Source organism: Mustela nivalis (genome assembly GCF_964662115.1).
Source record: "Mustela nivalis genome assembly, chromosome: 5".
In the NCBI taxonomy this organism is placed as follows: Eukaryota; Metazoa; Chordata; class Mammalia; order Carnivora; family Mustelidae; genus Mustela; species Mustela nivalis.
The window spans coordinates 62428520-62443272 of NC_139024.1; the positions used below are offsets into that span (position 1 = coordinate 62428520).

Sequence of the window (14753 nt, forward strand, 5' to 3'; positions counted from 1 at the left end):
TTTAAAACAATCACTTTTATTAAAAATAGCAAATTTCACAAATACTCATTTACATTTTGTTGTCACTGGCCACTGGAAAACACCAGTGTGTGTACTGATTGTCTAACGTAAACTGCAGCGGGGCTGCCACAAAAAGCCTGTGCATCATCAACTTATAAGCAACATGGGAATAAGTTTGGTGAGCTCAGGAAGGAGAAACCTTCAGCCCTATTATTAACATTCTGCACAATGCATTTCAAGTATAACCCCCATAAGGCAACAATGGAAAGCATAGCAGCACAACCTGATTAAGCCTTCAACAAGGCCGAGGCTCCAGTTATGATGAATAGCAGCGAGTCAAATTTACTAAAAGCAGGAGTGAAAACAATCATTGCACTGGCACTTTAATCACTTTATTCCTTATTGTGGAAGGTGATTCTGCTACTGGATTCAGCTGGGAAAGTAATGAATGCTGCTCTTCTTCAAGCCACAAGAAAGCAACCACATGTCGTTTAGCTGGTGGAAGTATTTGGAACATCTTGTGCATCAGCCAAATGTAGCTTTTGTCTGAGTTTATCGTTAAGAAGATTTTCATTCTGTGATGAGGACTTCTTTTAAATTATGGGAAATTACACTCAGGAGCCGAGAAAAAGTTATTAAAATAATTTAAAGGGCAAGTGCCTATGTGTCTGAGAAACCTGAATGTAACAAGACAATTTTTAAACCTGAATGTAACAAGACAATTTTTAAGCATAGTGAAGTTATATATATATATATATTTATTTATAAATAATAAATAAATAAATTTATAAATATATTTATAAATGTATATTATATTATATATATATAAATATATATTATATAAATATATATATACTTATATACATGTATCTATATAAATTATATAGATACGTATATATATAGTTTATACTACTTATATATATACTTATATAAACTATAGTTATATAAATATAGTATATAAATTAGAGATATATGATAATAATAAATATTAATATATTAATTAAATAATTATAATTATATGTAATTATTATAATTATAAAATATATTAATTAAATAATATATTAACATAACTAATATAATAATATATATTATAATATAAAATATACAAATTATACTATATCTGAAATCTGAAGACTTAAAAATAGTCACTAAATCAAGATTATGTTCCAGGTTCTAGTAGAGCACAGAATTATTTTAATGTGGCAAGAATTATTTTCATGGTAAGAACTAATAAGAGGTAAATATGAAAACTTACCAGATATTTTAAAAAAATCATTTGAGAAGACAATACCAGTTTATTATCCTTTGGAAAACAACTTCTTTGTAAAGGTGAAAAATAAAATTATATCTCTAAATCTTTTCTTATAATCTTCTGAATTATTCTTTAAGAAGACTGGAAACAGGATGGAATTCCTGCAGATATTATTCCCTTTCCTTCTTATCATTGCCTTTCATTTTCCTCTTTCATCTCTCTGTATGATCCACCTGCTACCTATTTTTTCAAGACCCAATTCAAACAATGAAATGAGAACAATTCAATGTTAGCAAGACACACACGGCAGAAATTGCTAAAATACATAGACACGAGTATTGGCAAAGACATTCTTGTCCAGTTGGAAAGCTGAGATTTAACATATACAAAAACCAACAGATACTAAAATAGACAGAATGCTAGTCTGAGGTACAGATAAAATGCTTTATGGAAGTGGACAGCTTTAGTGTTACTGGATAAGGGAAAGGGGGAAGCCAGAGCAACTCTAGGTAGAAGTACAACCTGAAAAAGGCATCACAGTGAGCATGAACATTATGTCTTCTTTGATATCCAGAGAACCAGCTTAACAGCAATGAAAAATATAAGAGAATATGTAGGTTGTGATCATACTACTGAGAACCTTTAGAAAGTCTGACATGGTAAAAAAAAATTAGTTTAAAATAAGAATGGCAAGATAACAGTGATGTTTTTAGGAAAGAATTATTTAGTGGTATCTAAAGTCTACAGCAGCACTGTCGCAAAAAAAAAAAAAATATATATATATATATATATACACACTGCAAACCACAGATATAATTTTTAAAATATATTTTATACTAATATATCAAAAAGCTATTTCAGCATATAATCACTATAAAACATATTGAGATATTTTATATTCTTTTTGTAACACTAAATCTTTGAAATCAGATGTACAAATTATAGTTCTAGCACATTTCAATCTGTATTAGCTATTTCACCCGCTCAGTAGCTACATAGCTAATGGCCGCCATATTAGACAGTGCAGCTCTAGAGGTGGAACAGAAGAAATTTGAAAGGTTATGGGATAAAATGATGAGGGTGAGGAATGAAGAAAGAATAAAAGGCAGAGCTGATGATGCCTGAAAACTAACTGTAATCAATAAATGGCAATAATTTCCTGCCCACATCCAGGTTCAATGGCAGAGAGTACCATGAGTAGCAATGTCTGGTATAGTCATAGAAGGAATTTAAATAATCTTGGAGACTGAAATAACAGAGGCAACTGATGACAGAGAAGGAAATTATAAGGGGAAAGTCTGAGTACAGAGAGAACAATTATTACAAATGAGGAAACTAGGGTTGCCAACTTTGCTCAAGGCTACACACCTGCTTACCAAGATATGAAACCAAACAATTCAAAGCCCATGCTCTTGTAGTCTATCATGTTGCCTTGTTCAACCGTGGTGACTGAATCAAGCCAAGTGGTAAGATAAGTAAATCTAAATGTTAAACAAAAACTCAGAGGATAGGAGATACTGGTGTGTCATATGTATAGAAAAAAAATATAAAGCATAGAATAGAGAGCTCAGAATGAATATAAGGAAAAGAAAAAAGAACTAGGAACTACTACTAAGAGAAGTCTCATAATTAACTCATATCGAATCCTCAAATTAAATCCTTCTTGGTAATGATATTTTACATTAATGTCTCCCACAGTTTATGTGACTTCTCAAAACCTTATTTTCTCCATCTGTAAAATGATAAGTATAATACCACATACTTACAAGGGTAGGACCAAATAAGAAAATGCATGTAAAGTCCTTCATAAAATACTTGGCAAGTAGTAAGTACTTAAGTAAGATTATGATTTTTATTACTAGATTTGTATATACCTCTCTAATTCTTCACTGTTGTTACTGCATAATTTAGCATTTTTTAAGAAAGATTTTATTTATTTATTTGACAGACAGAGATCATAAGTAGGCAGAGAGGCAGGCGGGGACGGGGGTGGGGGGGGAGAGCAGGCTCCCTGCTGGCAGAGAGCCCGATGCAGATCCCAGGACCCTGGGATCATGACCGAAGCCAAAAGCAGAGGCTTTAACTCACTGAGACACCCAGGCGCCCCATAATTTAGCATTTAATAACAGTATATGTTATTAACAATAATATTTATATATATTCATATATATTTATAAATATATATTATATTATATATTATATTATAATATTTATATATGTGTATATGTAAAAATACATTACATATATATATATAAATAAAATGTATTTTCTACAGTTTGGAAAATTTCATATACACATCATTATATGTAGCAATTACCCCATATTACAGAGGACACTCTGAGATGTTAAACAATTTACCCAAAATTAGTATCAAACCAAATTTCAAAAATCAAATCTCCTGACTCCACAACCAGTATCCTTTTTAGTATCGCATTATTTAGTCCAGAGGGACTAAACTCTCAAATTAAATGATCTTATAGGCAGAATCATTTCTTATTGTTCTTATATATCTCACATTGTATCTGCATCTCCTGAAATAATTGCTCCAAACTGAAATGTCAAAACCTGCATATATTACATATGCCTTGGTGCTTTCCTTTAAGCTAATCCTATAATACACTTTATATATGCATCTAAAGTGTTCTTTGTAATGATAGTAAATTAAGTATGGCATTTTATGTCCACATATCCAGCTGCTCTTTAACTCAAGAATCTAAGATTCAAAATAATTTCTATGGCTATAGCCTAATCCTCAATTCTCCTGATTAATATTTTTAAAATGTCTTTTAAAAATCTAAAAACAACACAAAGCAAAGCAGAACAAACCAGAAACAAACAAAATGGCAACATACAAAAGCAACTAAAAATTCCATTTGGAAACCAAAGGGGAAGAGAAATGGCTCCAGTAATAATAGTAGGTGTCCTTGTTCACTTGATTGAGCTATTCACTGGAGTTATAATGTGTAAACTTTTCACTGTTGATATTAGACAAAAGGATACATGGAAGAATTCAGTTCTTCTAACTGTAACACAAAGAAACAAATTTAATTTTGATTTTTATAAGAAAAATATCTTCAGTGGGTCATTGTTTACATATTTTAAAATAAACTATTTTTCCTTTAATCTTTCTTTAAAAGAAAAAGTAAAATATTGAAAAAACTTTCCAAAAATTTCCAGACTAGGAAATTCACTTATACAAAGTAATTATAAAGTACCTTTAGCATTTATTAAACACATATATGAGAAGAGAATGAAACCAGATCATAAAATCTGGAGTTTTATAAGGATTCTTAAAACCATGAATAATTATAACATCTCTATTAATAGTTTTAAAAAGTTGACATTTTCATGATCAAACTCTTTAAAACCTTTGTAGATTACAAAAAGATTTCACATATCATTCAGTTTTCAGGATGAGGTAGAATTAATCACACCTATTTTACAGAAATGTTACAGAAACAAAGTTATAGAAATGTTAACTAAATTGACCAAGTTACACTGATATACCCAGACTAAACAAAGGCTTTCTGGTTTCAAATTCAGTGTTCTCGCCATACCACAGTCACTTTCCTAAATGTAATGCAAAACAAGCCTGTATTTATTTATTAAGAGGAACTAGTAGAAGGAAATACTTGTAAGACTGAACACAGTAGATATAAAATAAACACACAGGCTTGAAACATTGGAAGTATGGGCATATCATTTCCTGCACATTTAGTTACTCAAAGGATAAAGAGAAGGAACAGAAATTAAACATTTTTGTCATTAGTGAATATGGAAACTATTCTGAAACTAAAGTATCAATTTTTCTTTTATTCCAAATAAATGTTTAAAGAGACCAATTTCATTAATACCTTTTAGTAGAAGAACCATACGTAGTGTTATAGATGGGATTATGTCCTCCCCAAACTCATACATTTTAGCCCTAACCCCCAATACCTCAGAATGTGAGTGTGTTTGGAGATAGGGTCTTACAAAGATGGAGTAAGTTAAAATGAGGTCATTAGTGTGGGCCCTAATCCAGTATGACTGGTGGCTTTACAAGAGGAGGAAATTGGGACATAGGCACCCAATGATAAAAGGGGAATGCCATCTAAAGATGAAGATGAGCATCTACAAGCCAAGGAGAGAGGCCTCAGAACAAACCAGTCCTGCTGATACCCTGATCTCCATCTCTGGGGCTCCAGAACTGTGGAAAAGAAACTTCTAGGGTAGCCAGTCTATGGCGCTTTGTTACAGCAGTTGTAGCAAGCTGATACATGTAGCATGTACTAAATTACCTTAAATAGCAAATACAGTTCTGTATTTAGAAATAAGTAACCACTAGATGAGTGAATAACATACAATGTATACATCACATCAGGATCTTCTATGTATTAAAATCTTATCATATACGGACAGAAGTGAATCTTTCACTTTTAGATTTGCCAGCATTCTCAGAATATAAGCTTAGATGCAAATATAGCAATTTCTTTGAAATATATATATCCAGAATGGCCACATCCACATAGAGAGTAGATTAGTGGCTGCTAAGGGATGAAGAGAAGGGAGAATTGAGAGGGATAGGGTTTCTTTTAGTGGGTGATGAACATGTTCTGGAATTAGACAGTAGTGATGTCTGCAAAACACTGTGAAGGTACCGAAAACCACTAAATGGTATACTTTAAATGATTAAAATGATGACCTTTCTTTCAATAAAAATTTTTTATTAAAGAAAGAATAAAGAAAAAGAATTCCACTCACGTCAGACAGAAGCCTGTCCAGATTGGAGTCACTGGCTGTTTTTCTCTTATCCTCAGGAAGTTCCTCTAACTCCCCATAGAGCTCCAAATTCAAGCGAGCTAATTTCTCCTGCATTCCCCGAACATGTTCCATCTGTTCAATGGAACATTCATTTCCTGGGGGAACATCCCAGAACATTAATAAAGATTAGGACAGTTCAAACTAAAAGCCTTGAGGAAAAACTTCTAAACTCAAGGTGCTCACAGGAAATTAGCTTTCTTTCTGTGGTGAATTACATTGGTAATGACTGCGTATTTTCTGTGCATAATCACAAATCAAATCCTGTTTTCACAGAAAAACAATGATAATCTAAGAAACGACTGTGGGCACTGAGAAAATCAAATAGGAAAGATTTTCTGCAAAAAAAAACAAAACCATGACTCAGTTGGTGCAGGGTTGAGTACAAGCCCTGTGGCAGGGGTGGACATTGCTTGAAAATAAAATCTTTCAAAAATTAAAAGAAAAATGAAACAACTAATACCCAAAATCATCCCTTAGGTAAAGAAAGTCCTTTTTTTTTTATAGTAATATCATTTCTAGAAGCAATAGCGTCATCTAATCATGTTCAATTTGACAACTGTCATTTGAACTGAGTGACCTAATATTTTATAAGAATGAGTAACCTTGAGACTCCTATAAGAACTTCAACCATGGAGGGGTGGCTGGGTGGCTCAGTGGGTTAAGCCGCTGCCTTCGGTTCAGGTCATGATCTCAGGGTCCTGGGATTGAGCCCCGCATCGGGCTCTCTGCTCAGCAGGAAGCCTGCTTCCCTCTCTCTCTCTCTCTGCCTGCCTCTCCATCTACTTGTGATTTCTCTCTGTCAAATAAATAAATAAAATCTTAAAAAAAAAATTCAACCATGGGAAAAAAAAAAAGAACTTCAATCATGAATCATTTTGCCACCAATTATATATACCTCCTCTAAGAAATAAAAATGAAAATATTTATGAAGAATATTATGATGCATGAGAAACACAGTGTAATATTCAGTTGTATACTCAGTAATGCAAGACAGCTTAATTCCTGAAGGACAGGTTTTACATTATGTATTGACCAGAGTTCTCTGAGGTGGCATTATCTGTTCAGGACCGCTAATATATATATAGTACATGATATATTACATATTTCATACACTTTACGTATAGCCTCTACAACCTCTTTTTGTTTTTTCTAAGATTTTATTTTTAAGGAATTTCTACACCCAGTGTGGGGCTTGAACCTACAACCCTGAGATCAAGAGTCACATGCTCCACTGACTGAGTCAGTCAGGTGCCGCTAGTCTCTACAACCTCTTGATACTAAAGTTTTTTCCTAAAAATCCTTGGTTTTCTCAGAGGTATACTATAGCTCAGCTAAAGTTGAAGTATAAAATATAGTATAAAGTTGAAGTATATATCTTGAATCAATAGGAATTCATGTATATTACACTGTAATTTCCTCCAGCCAGCTTTATATCATCTTCATAAACTGACAATATTATGTTGACTACTGATAATTTTTTTTTATTTATTTGACAGAGACAGAGAGATCACAAGTAGGCAGAGAGGCAGGCAGAGAGGAGGGGAAGCAGGCTCCCTGCTGAGAGCAGAGAGCCCGATGCAAGGCTCCCTCCCAGGACCCTGAGATCATGACCTGAGCTGAAGGCCAAGGCTTAACCCACTGAACGACCCAGGCGCCCCAACTACTGATAATTTTGAAGCTAGTTACGGCTCTTTAAAAGTCATCCTTTAAAAGTCAGTTATTTCTGAGATATTTAAAAGCCTGATATCTCTGAGAAAATATCTTGTATTTCCTTTGTTTTTCAACAATTAGTAGTAATCTGGAAGGTCAAGTGGAAGAAATACCCCAAGAGAGGGGCATGTGTGTATGTGTGTGTACACATGTATAGACTGGCACACATATAAATGCATCAATTTTTAACATACATAGATAGAGAGAAAGAGGGGGACAATATGGATTAAAAATACAAAGAAGCAGAAATCATAAGGGATCCAGGTGAGAACCATGAACCAACATGAGAATAGAAGCTCCAAAAGGATAAAAAGGAACAGATGGAGGTGGAATCAATTAACAGAAAAAATGTTCCTTTAGATGAAAATGAGCTGGTAGATATGAAGGGCTCACTGATTCTCAGGCAGAATGAATGAGAAGAGTTAAAGAAAAAACTTCCAAACATTGACCCCCTCTAGCACCATCAGCATTTTATGAAAGAACTCTTTTCTCTGGATTCCACCAGCAACAGGTATTACCAGTCTTTTAATTTTGCCAGTCTGCTGGTATGAGGTGAGATTTATTGTATTACTATTGCATTTGTGGTTGTTAAGCAGCTGAATTGCTCTTTTTAGGACCTCTACCCAGTTTTCTATTTGGTTATTTACCCTTTTATTGGTGGCTAAAAAAACCCAGCATGCATGCTGATGACATTTATGCATTTGTGTGAGATTCTTCATGTGTGCATCCAATAATTTTCAAACTGCTTTATATAAAATACATGTACATAATTTTATCAGACAAGACTAATAAGGCAAGTTGCAAACTGAATACAAAAACTGACTACATACTTTCAGAACTCATATGCAAAACTACCTACTCAGAGTTCTTAATGGGACAATCAACTGTTCTCTAGATTCATGAAAGAACAAGAAAATCAGATTCTTCAAATTCAAAAGTAAGGAATGGTGGACAAAAATTAAGCTTAGGCTTCAAAGAGTAAATAAAAATGATCCTGAGACTTTCCCTAACCAAAACATTAAGTCTCAACTATTTAACTGATGAAGACTATTTTTTATTTGTTACTTTCAGGATCGTTTTTCCATAATACCAATCCTATGTTAACATTTCAACCAACCCTCCCTCCTTAAAAAAACTTTTTCCTGGAGCCTGGTTGGCTTAGTTGGTTAAACATCTGACTCTTGATTTTGGCTCAGGTCCTGATATCAGGGCTGTGAGAACGAGCCCTGCATGGGGCTCGGTACTAGGCATGGAGCCTGCTTAATATTCTTTCTCTCCCCCTCCCTCTGCCTCTCTCACCTCTCTCTCAAAAATAAATAAATAAATAAATAACCCTTTTTCCTGAAACTTTTATAAATTATAAACCATGACAAATGAAATCTAGGGTGATTGCATTTTATGCCTCTGGACTCTGTTTTTTAAATAAAAGAAAATGATACTTTTAAAAGAAATGGCAAAACAAATGCAAACAAATAGGATGCAAACATCTTGAAAAGAAAAACAAAAGGGAAATATCTATGGCTTGCCGAATGCTTGAAGTTTTCCAGAGTGGAAATCATTCAAAAGGCTGAGAAGCCCTCTCTCCATCTCCTGAACGTCTGAGACGTCGGTGAGGAAGGAGTGCTGAATAGGAGTTGGTTGTGCACCTTTTCCTTCTCCACCCTGAGGTCTGGTCTTTTCTTTCATCACTCTGCAAAGATGATGCAATACGAACATTAATTGTATATGAGTATCTTTAAAAAGAGAGAATTATTCATATACATAGTACACATAAGATACATGTATTATCTTGCTTTCCAAATATCTAATACTACAGAGTACTCACATACATACAGCTGTATTATATATCACACTTGAACTTGTTGCTCCTGTTTCCTTTAGAGCCTCAAGACAAATGATGGTCACCAAATATTAATAATGAGCTACTTCTAGGTAGTTTTAAATTTCTTCTTTGAACTTTTCTTGTGTTTGAATATTTACAATAAATATGAATCATTTCTATGACAGCAATGAAGCCACCCTTTTTTAAAAAATAAAATTACCAAAGCACACTCAGCTTAGTTTAAAAAAAATAAACCCCAAATAATACATTATATGTTCATTAAAAAAAATTAAGTACAAAAAAATCCCCTGTATATTTTGTTCCATTTTCTGGCTAGTGCATCAACTTTGTCTATTTTCTCACTCAGTCTATTTTAATAGGAGACTAAGTAAGGGCCTTCAAACCAATCATTCATTCTGCATGTTCTAATCCCTACACATTGTAACCTTTATAATTTTTTTTTCTAAATCACATACAATATGTGCCTCAACTGTTTTGAAAGTTAAGCCAAGAGAAAAAAGTGTTATAAGAATTACTGGATTTGTGTTTACCTTGATAGCATGTTGCTGTGATATTATGAAAGAAAAAAAATTCACCTTTTTAACTTTGGTCGCTGTGAAGTTGACTGTGATGCAGGATTTGAAAACCCGGTGCTTTTACTAACTGGAATGGCATTTTTTTTGGCATTAACCACCTGAGTAGAGTGGGCACTAAAAGACTTAGGACTCCTCCTCTTCACTTTCCGTTCCTCCATTGTTCTAAGCTCCTTACTGCACCAAGGCCAGCTTCTTAAAACCTAAGAAAATATAGCAAAATGATATAATATGCAAAACTGAAAGGGGTTTAAAGACCCACTTCATAGGCTGATACCAATATATCAAGAATTTCAGAGATCATTAGATAAAGTTAAAATAAAAAGCCCTTAAGTTTAATCTACTGTGCTATATATACAAAAAACCCTAAGCAAAATTGCCAGTTAGAAATTTTTTTCACCATTTTAAAAATTCACTCACCCCACAAATATTTACTCTCTTCCACCTCCCAGGTACTATTCTGAGTATTGGGAAAACGGTCGTTAACATGACAAAGTCCCTTTCCTCAAAAAGCCTGCATTAGAGAAGGGGAACAATACATAAAAAAATAAACAAAATAGCCATGTGATATTCTCAGCCTGACTCAAGCTCTAGATGGTCTTTAAATCTCCTGCTAAAATCTGTTCTTGGAAGAACCAGCTAGATTTAAACAGATGTGTAAATGAAAGGAGTATCTGCATTTTAACTAATAGCTAGAAAACTTATTTCAACCACCAAGCAGAAACTGAGTTTCTGCCTAGGGATAATACTGATTCTCGTTCCTTGATCAACTGAAGTTCTGTAAAATTAAACTTGTTCCATGACTATTTTGAATATATTTTCTCCACCTATTCCCAAGGATACATAACTGTATTATATATGTTTAGGTTTGCTAGTATCAAAAAAGTTATACTGTGAAGTTCCAGCTGGCCTTACCATAGAGAACACAGATCCAATCTTTTCCCTTTACTTCATGTACTTACCAGCTTTATTTTCCTAACAGCCATCTATCTAAAAATATCCTTCTAGTTTTGCGCAGTGGCAGTACTGTAGCCAATGAGGTTTATTCGAGGCGTGATTATTGCTAATTAAAAATATCCTTCTATATTTTCTTTTTACTTACGCACACTATTAAATTCTTAATTACATTGTTTCATGTATCAGGAGATGAGAAATTTACATGGCTATTTACCTCATCAGGCTGTAAAGTGCCTTAGCAGTATTAGCCCTTTTTGTGTACATTGTGAATCTAACTATGCTATGACCATACCAAAAGATTCAAATCCACTGATTACACTCCTAACATAATTGAGAATTTTGATGAAACCAGATTTTTTGCTATTGTCTAAACAATTGCCACCAGCACTGGAATTTAAACCATTTCAGCTCACTTGGCTCAGGCTGACTCCAGACAATTGTAACTGGAGCTATGAGACTTCTAAAGAAGCAAAGGTTTTCAAGGAAAGGCTATAATGACTACCCTTTAATTCCAGATACCAAGTGAAAATTCATTCAAATCCTGGCTAACAGTTTTTCCTTTAAGAAGCACTGTTAGTAACATAATAGGTATTTTTGCTGTTTCAGCATGCAACACAAATTAAATGGAATTTTAATAAGTAACTGAACAGAGACAATGGGTTATTAGTTCTCCAAGGAGGTAAGCATCTGTATAAACACATAAACACACTAACCTTAGATTTTAATGATGTAAAACATATTTGGTGATACGAGAAAAAGAAAAGAAAAAGAACCCTACGAAGTAAAGCAATGCAAATAAACCAACAGTGGTTTAAACTACGATGTACCAAAGGGCCAGGGCTCGAAATCTGTTTTTTGGAAAGACAAATCTCTGCCCCAAGAGAACCGAAATCTTTCCTGTACACCATGTAGCAAGGAAGGTTTTAGAGTAGGCCTTTGCAGACTGCCCACAGCTACTCACACACGGGTTTCGATTGCCAGGAACCCACAGCCTCCAAACAGGATTACTAGGAATCCCTCTTAACTTCACTTCATTCCCCTTCCCCAGTCAGCCGCCACGGTGACCCTTCAGCTCCCTGAATTGAGCAGTGGCCAGGGTAGTTGGTGAAAAGGGCCTAACGCGATACTGCTAGAGCGCTTTTGCTTCCACTTCATACCTGAGGAAGGAGAGGATCGGGGTCCTCTTTCTCAAACTGCAAAGACCCCGAAGCCTCCGAAGCCACTGCCGCAGCTGCAGCCGGCGACGCTACTACCGCAGCTTGAGCCGGGGTCACATCCCGGACCCTGCCGCCCTCACAGCCCCTTTTGTTTACGGAAATGACGTAAGGAGGCGGAGCCTCCGTGCCCCTGGCGGGAGCCTCGCCTCTTCCTGCCCCACCAATGAGGCTCGCGTCTCCGGCCTTGGCACCTCATTGCTTCCACTGCCGTGCCCTCAGCTGTACTTTAGGTGGACGTGGAAAGGAAGACTTCATAGTTGGGCTTTTATTTTGGGTTCTGTGGCCCAGAAACACAGAGGGCTAAGGGATGGTGGTACAGGGAGGAACGGGGAACTCAGCCCCCTTTCTGGAAGCTGCCCCGCCCCCTGGATGAGTGTCAGTTCCCACGCACTACAATTCCCAGCATGCTATTCGAGCAAGCCCGGAGGCGGAAACGGAGTGTCGCCATAGCAACTGAATCAACTACCTCGCCGGGACGTCTCAAGGTAAACCAACTTCAACTTGGAAGGCAACGTGAAAAGCCGTGCTTCTGTCTAAGGACACTAGGCCAAGCCCCTAAGTGAGATTTTATTACTATCAAAAGCTACTTTGGGGGCGCCTGGGTGGCTCAGTGGGTTAAAGCCTCTGCCTTCGGCTCAGGTCGTGATCCCAAGGTCCGCAGGGAGCCTGTTTCCTCCTCTCTCTCTACCTGCCTCTCTGCCTACTTGTGATTTCTCTCTCTGTCAAATAAATAAAATCTTTAAAAAAAAAAAAAAAGCTACTTTGTTCAGGCCCGAGATTGTGCTGATTTAGAGACTGTGTGAGACAGAGCCACAGAGGTGCAATCTGGAGTGTTCTTTAATTTTTAGTTTTTTAAATTTTAATTTTATTTAATTTTAAATAATTAACATATAGTGTATTATTAGTTTCAGAGGCAAAGTTCAGTGATTCATTAGTTATATATAACACCCAGTGCTCATTATATCCTGTGCCTTCCTTAATGTCCATCACCAAGTTACACCATCCCCTCACCCCTCCCCTCCAGTAACCCTCCGTTTGTTTCATTTGATTAAGAGTCTCTTATGGTTTGTCTCCCTCTCTGATTTCATCTTGTTTTATTTTTTTTCTCCCTTACCCTACGCTCCTCTGTTTTGTTTCTTAAGTTACATATATGAGTGAAATCATACAATAATTGGGTCTCTCTAGTTGACCAATTTCATTTAGCATAATACCCTCTACTTCCATTCATGTCTTTGCAAATCGTAAGATTTCATTTTTTTGATGGCTTAGTAGTATATATATACGTGTGTGTGTGTGTGTGTGTGTGTGTATGCCACATCTTCTTTATCCATTCATCTGTTGATGGACATCTTGGCTCTTTCCATGTTTGGCTATTGTGGACATTGCTGCTCTAAACATTGGAGTGCAGGTGCCCCTTCAGATCATTATGCTTGTATCTTTTGGGTAAATATCTAGTAGCGCAATTGCTGGGTCATAGGGTAGCTCTATTTTTAAATTTTTGAGGAACTGCTATACTCTTTCAGAGTGTCTGTACTAGCTTGGAGTGTGATTTCTCTTACCTGAAATCTGGAGTTCTTCCCTGAGAGAAATTTGTTCTTTGAGATTTACTAGAATTTCCTTTAAACTGCAGAATCCCTCCTTTGAATTGTCTGTTAAATGGACATCTTGTGTAAATTATGCTAATCGGATGTCTTATTCCTAAGGACAATATTTAAAGTATAAGAGCTTTGATTAACAGCACTCTGTAACCCCACCACTAATAGACTCTGTAGCATAGGTAGGAAAGGAGGAGTGCTGTTGGGGAATCTCCTGGTAGTGACGGTGATGCCAGCACACCAGTTCACAGGCTATGGACATAATAAGCCAGACTCTCTCTTGGGAACTCCAGGAATCTCTCTTTTTTAAAAAAATATTTTTCTTATGGAAATTTTCAAACATATATCATAGAAGATGGACCAGTACAATGAACCCATTGTACCCATTATTCACCTTTTGACTCATGACTAATCTTGTTTCACTTAAATCACTCTCCCTACATTTCCTCCTCTTCTCTATTTTATTGAAGCAAATCCCAACATTATTTAATCCATTATATTTCAGTATTGGTCCCTAAAAGATAGAAAAAAAGTAACCATAATATCATTGTTAGCCTGAAACAGTAATAATTGCTTAATATTACTAAATATCCAGTCAGTGTTCAAATTTCCAATAGCATCATAAATGTCATTAGGGTTTTTTTTTTTTCCACATTTCATTTGAATCAGGAATATTTTTTTGTTAAGTCCTCAGGTGATGAATGGGTTTGGAAGCCGGTTTTTTACATCCTTATTTCTTGACATACAGACTTGCATTGTCCTTCCCCTTAAGAAGGTCACATTCTAAAGGAAAAGGCAGGTACC

General features: G+C 35.5%; 2 protein-coding genes across 2 annotated transcripts in view; one reads left to right on the forward strand and one right to left on the reverse strand.

The window, feature by feature from the left end:
- On the reverse strand, positions 1-12565 carry CCDC28A (coiled-coil domain containing 28A). Its single transcript, XM_082731080.1, is given in 7 exon segments — positions 1-546; positions 4253-4275; positions 5996-6150; positions 9292-9455; positions 10184-10383; positions 12295-12432; positions 12434-12565. Coding segments are annotated over 7 exon segments (852 nt in total). The 5' UTR covers positions 12551-12565; the 3' UTR covers positions 1-491.
- Positions 12514-14753, forward strand: part of NHSL1 (NHS like 1) — a 300569-nt gene continuing 298329 nt past the window's right edge. The window contains exon 1 of the mRNA XM_082731058.1: positions 12514-12839. The gene's annotated coding sequence lies outside the window, so the exon portion shown is untranslated. The remainder of the gene's footprint in view (positions 12840-14753) is intronic.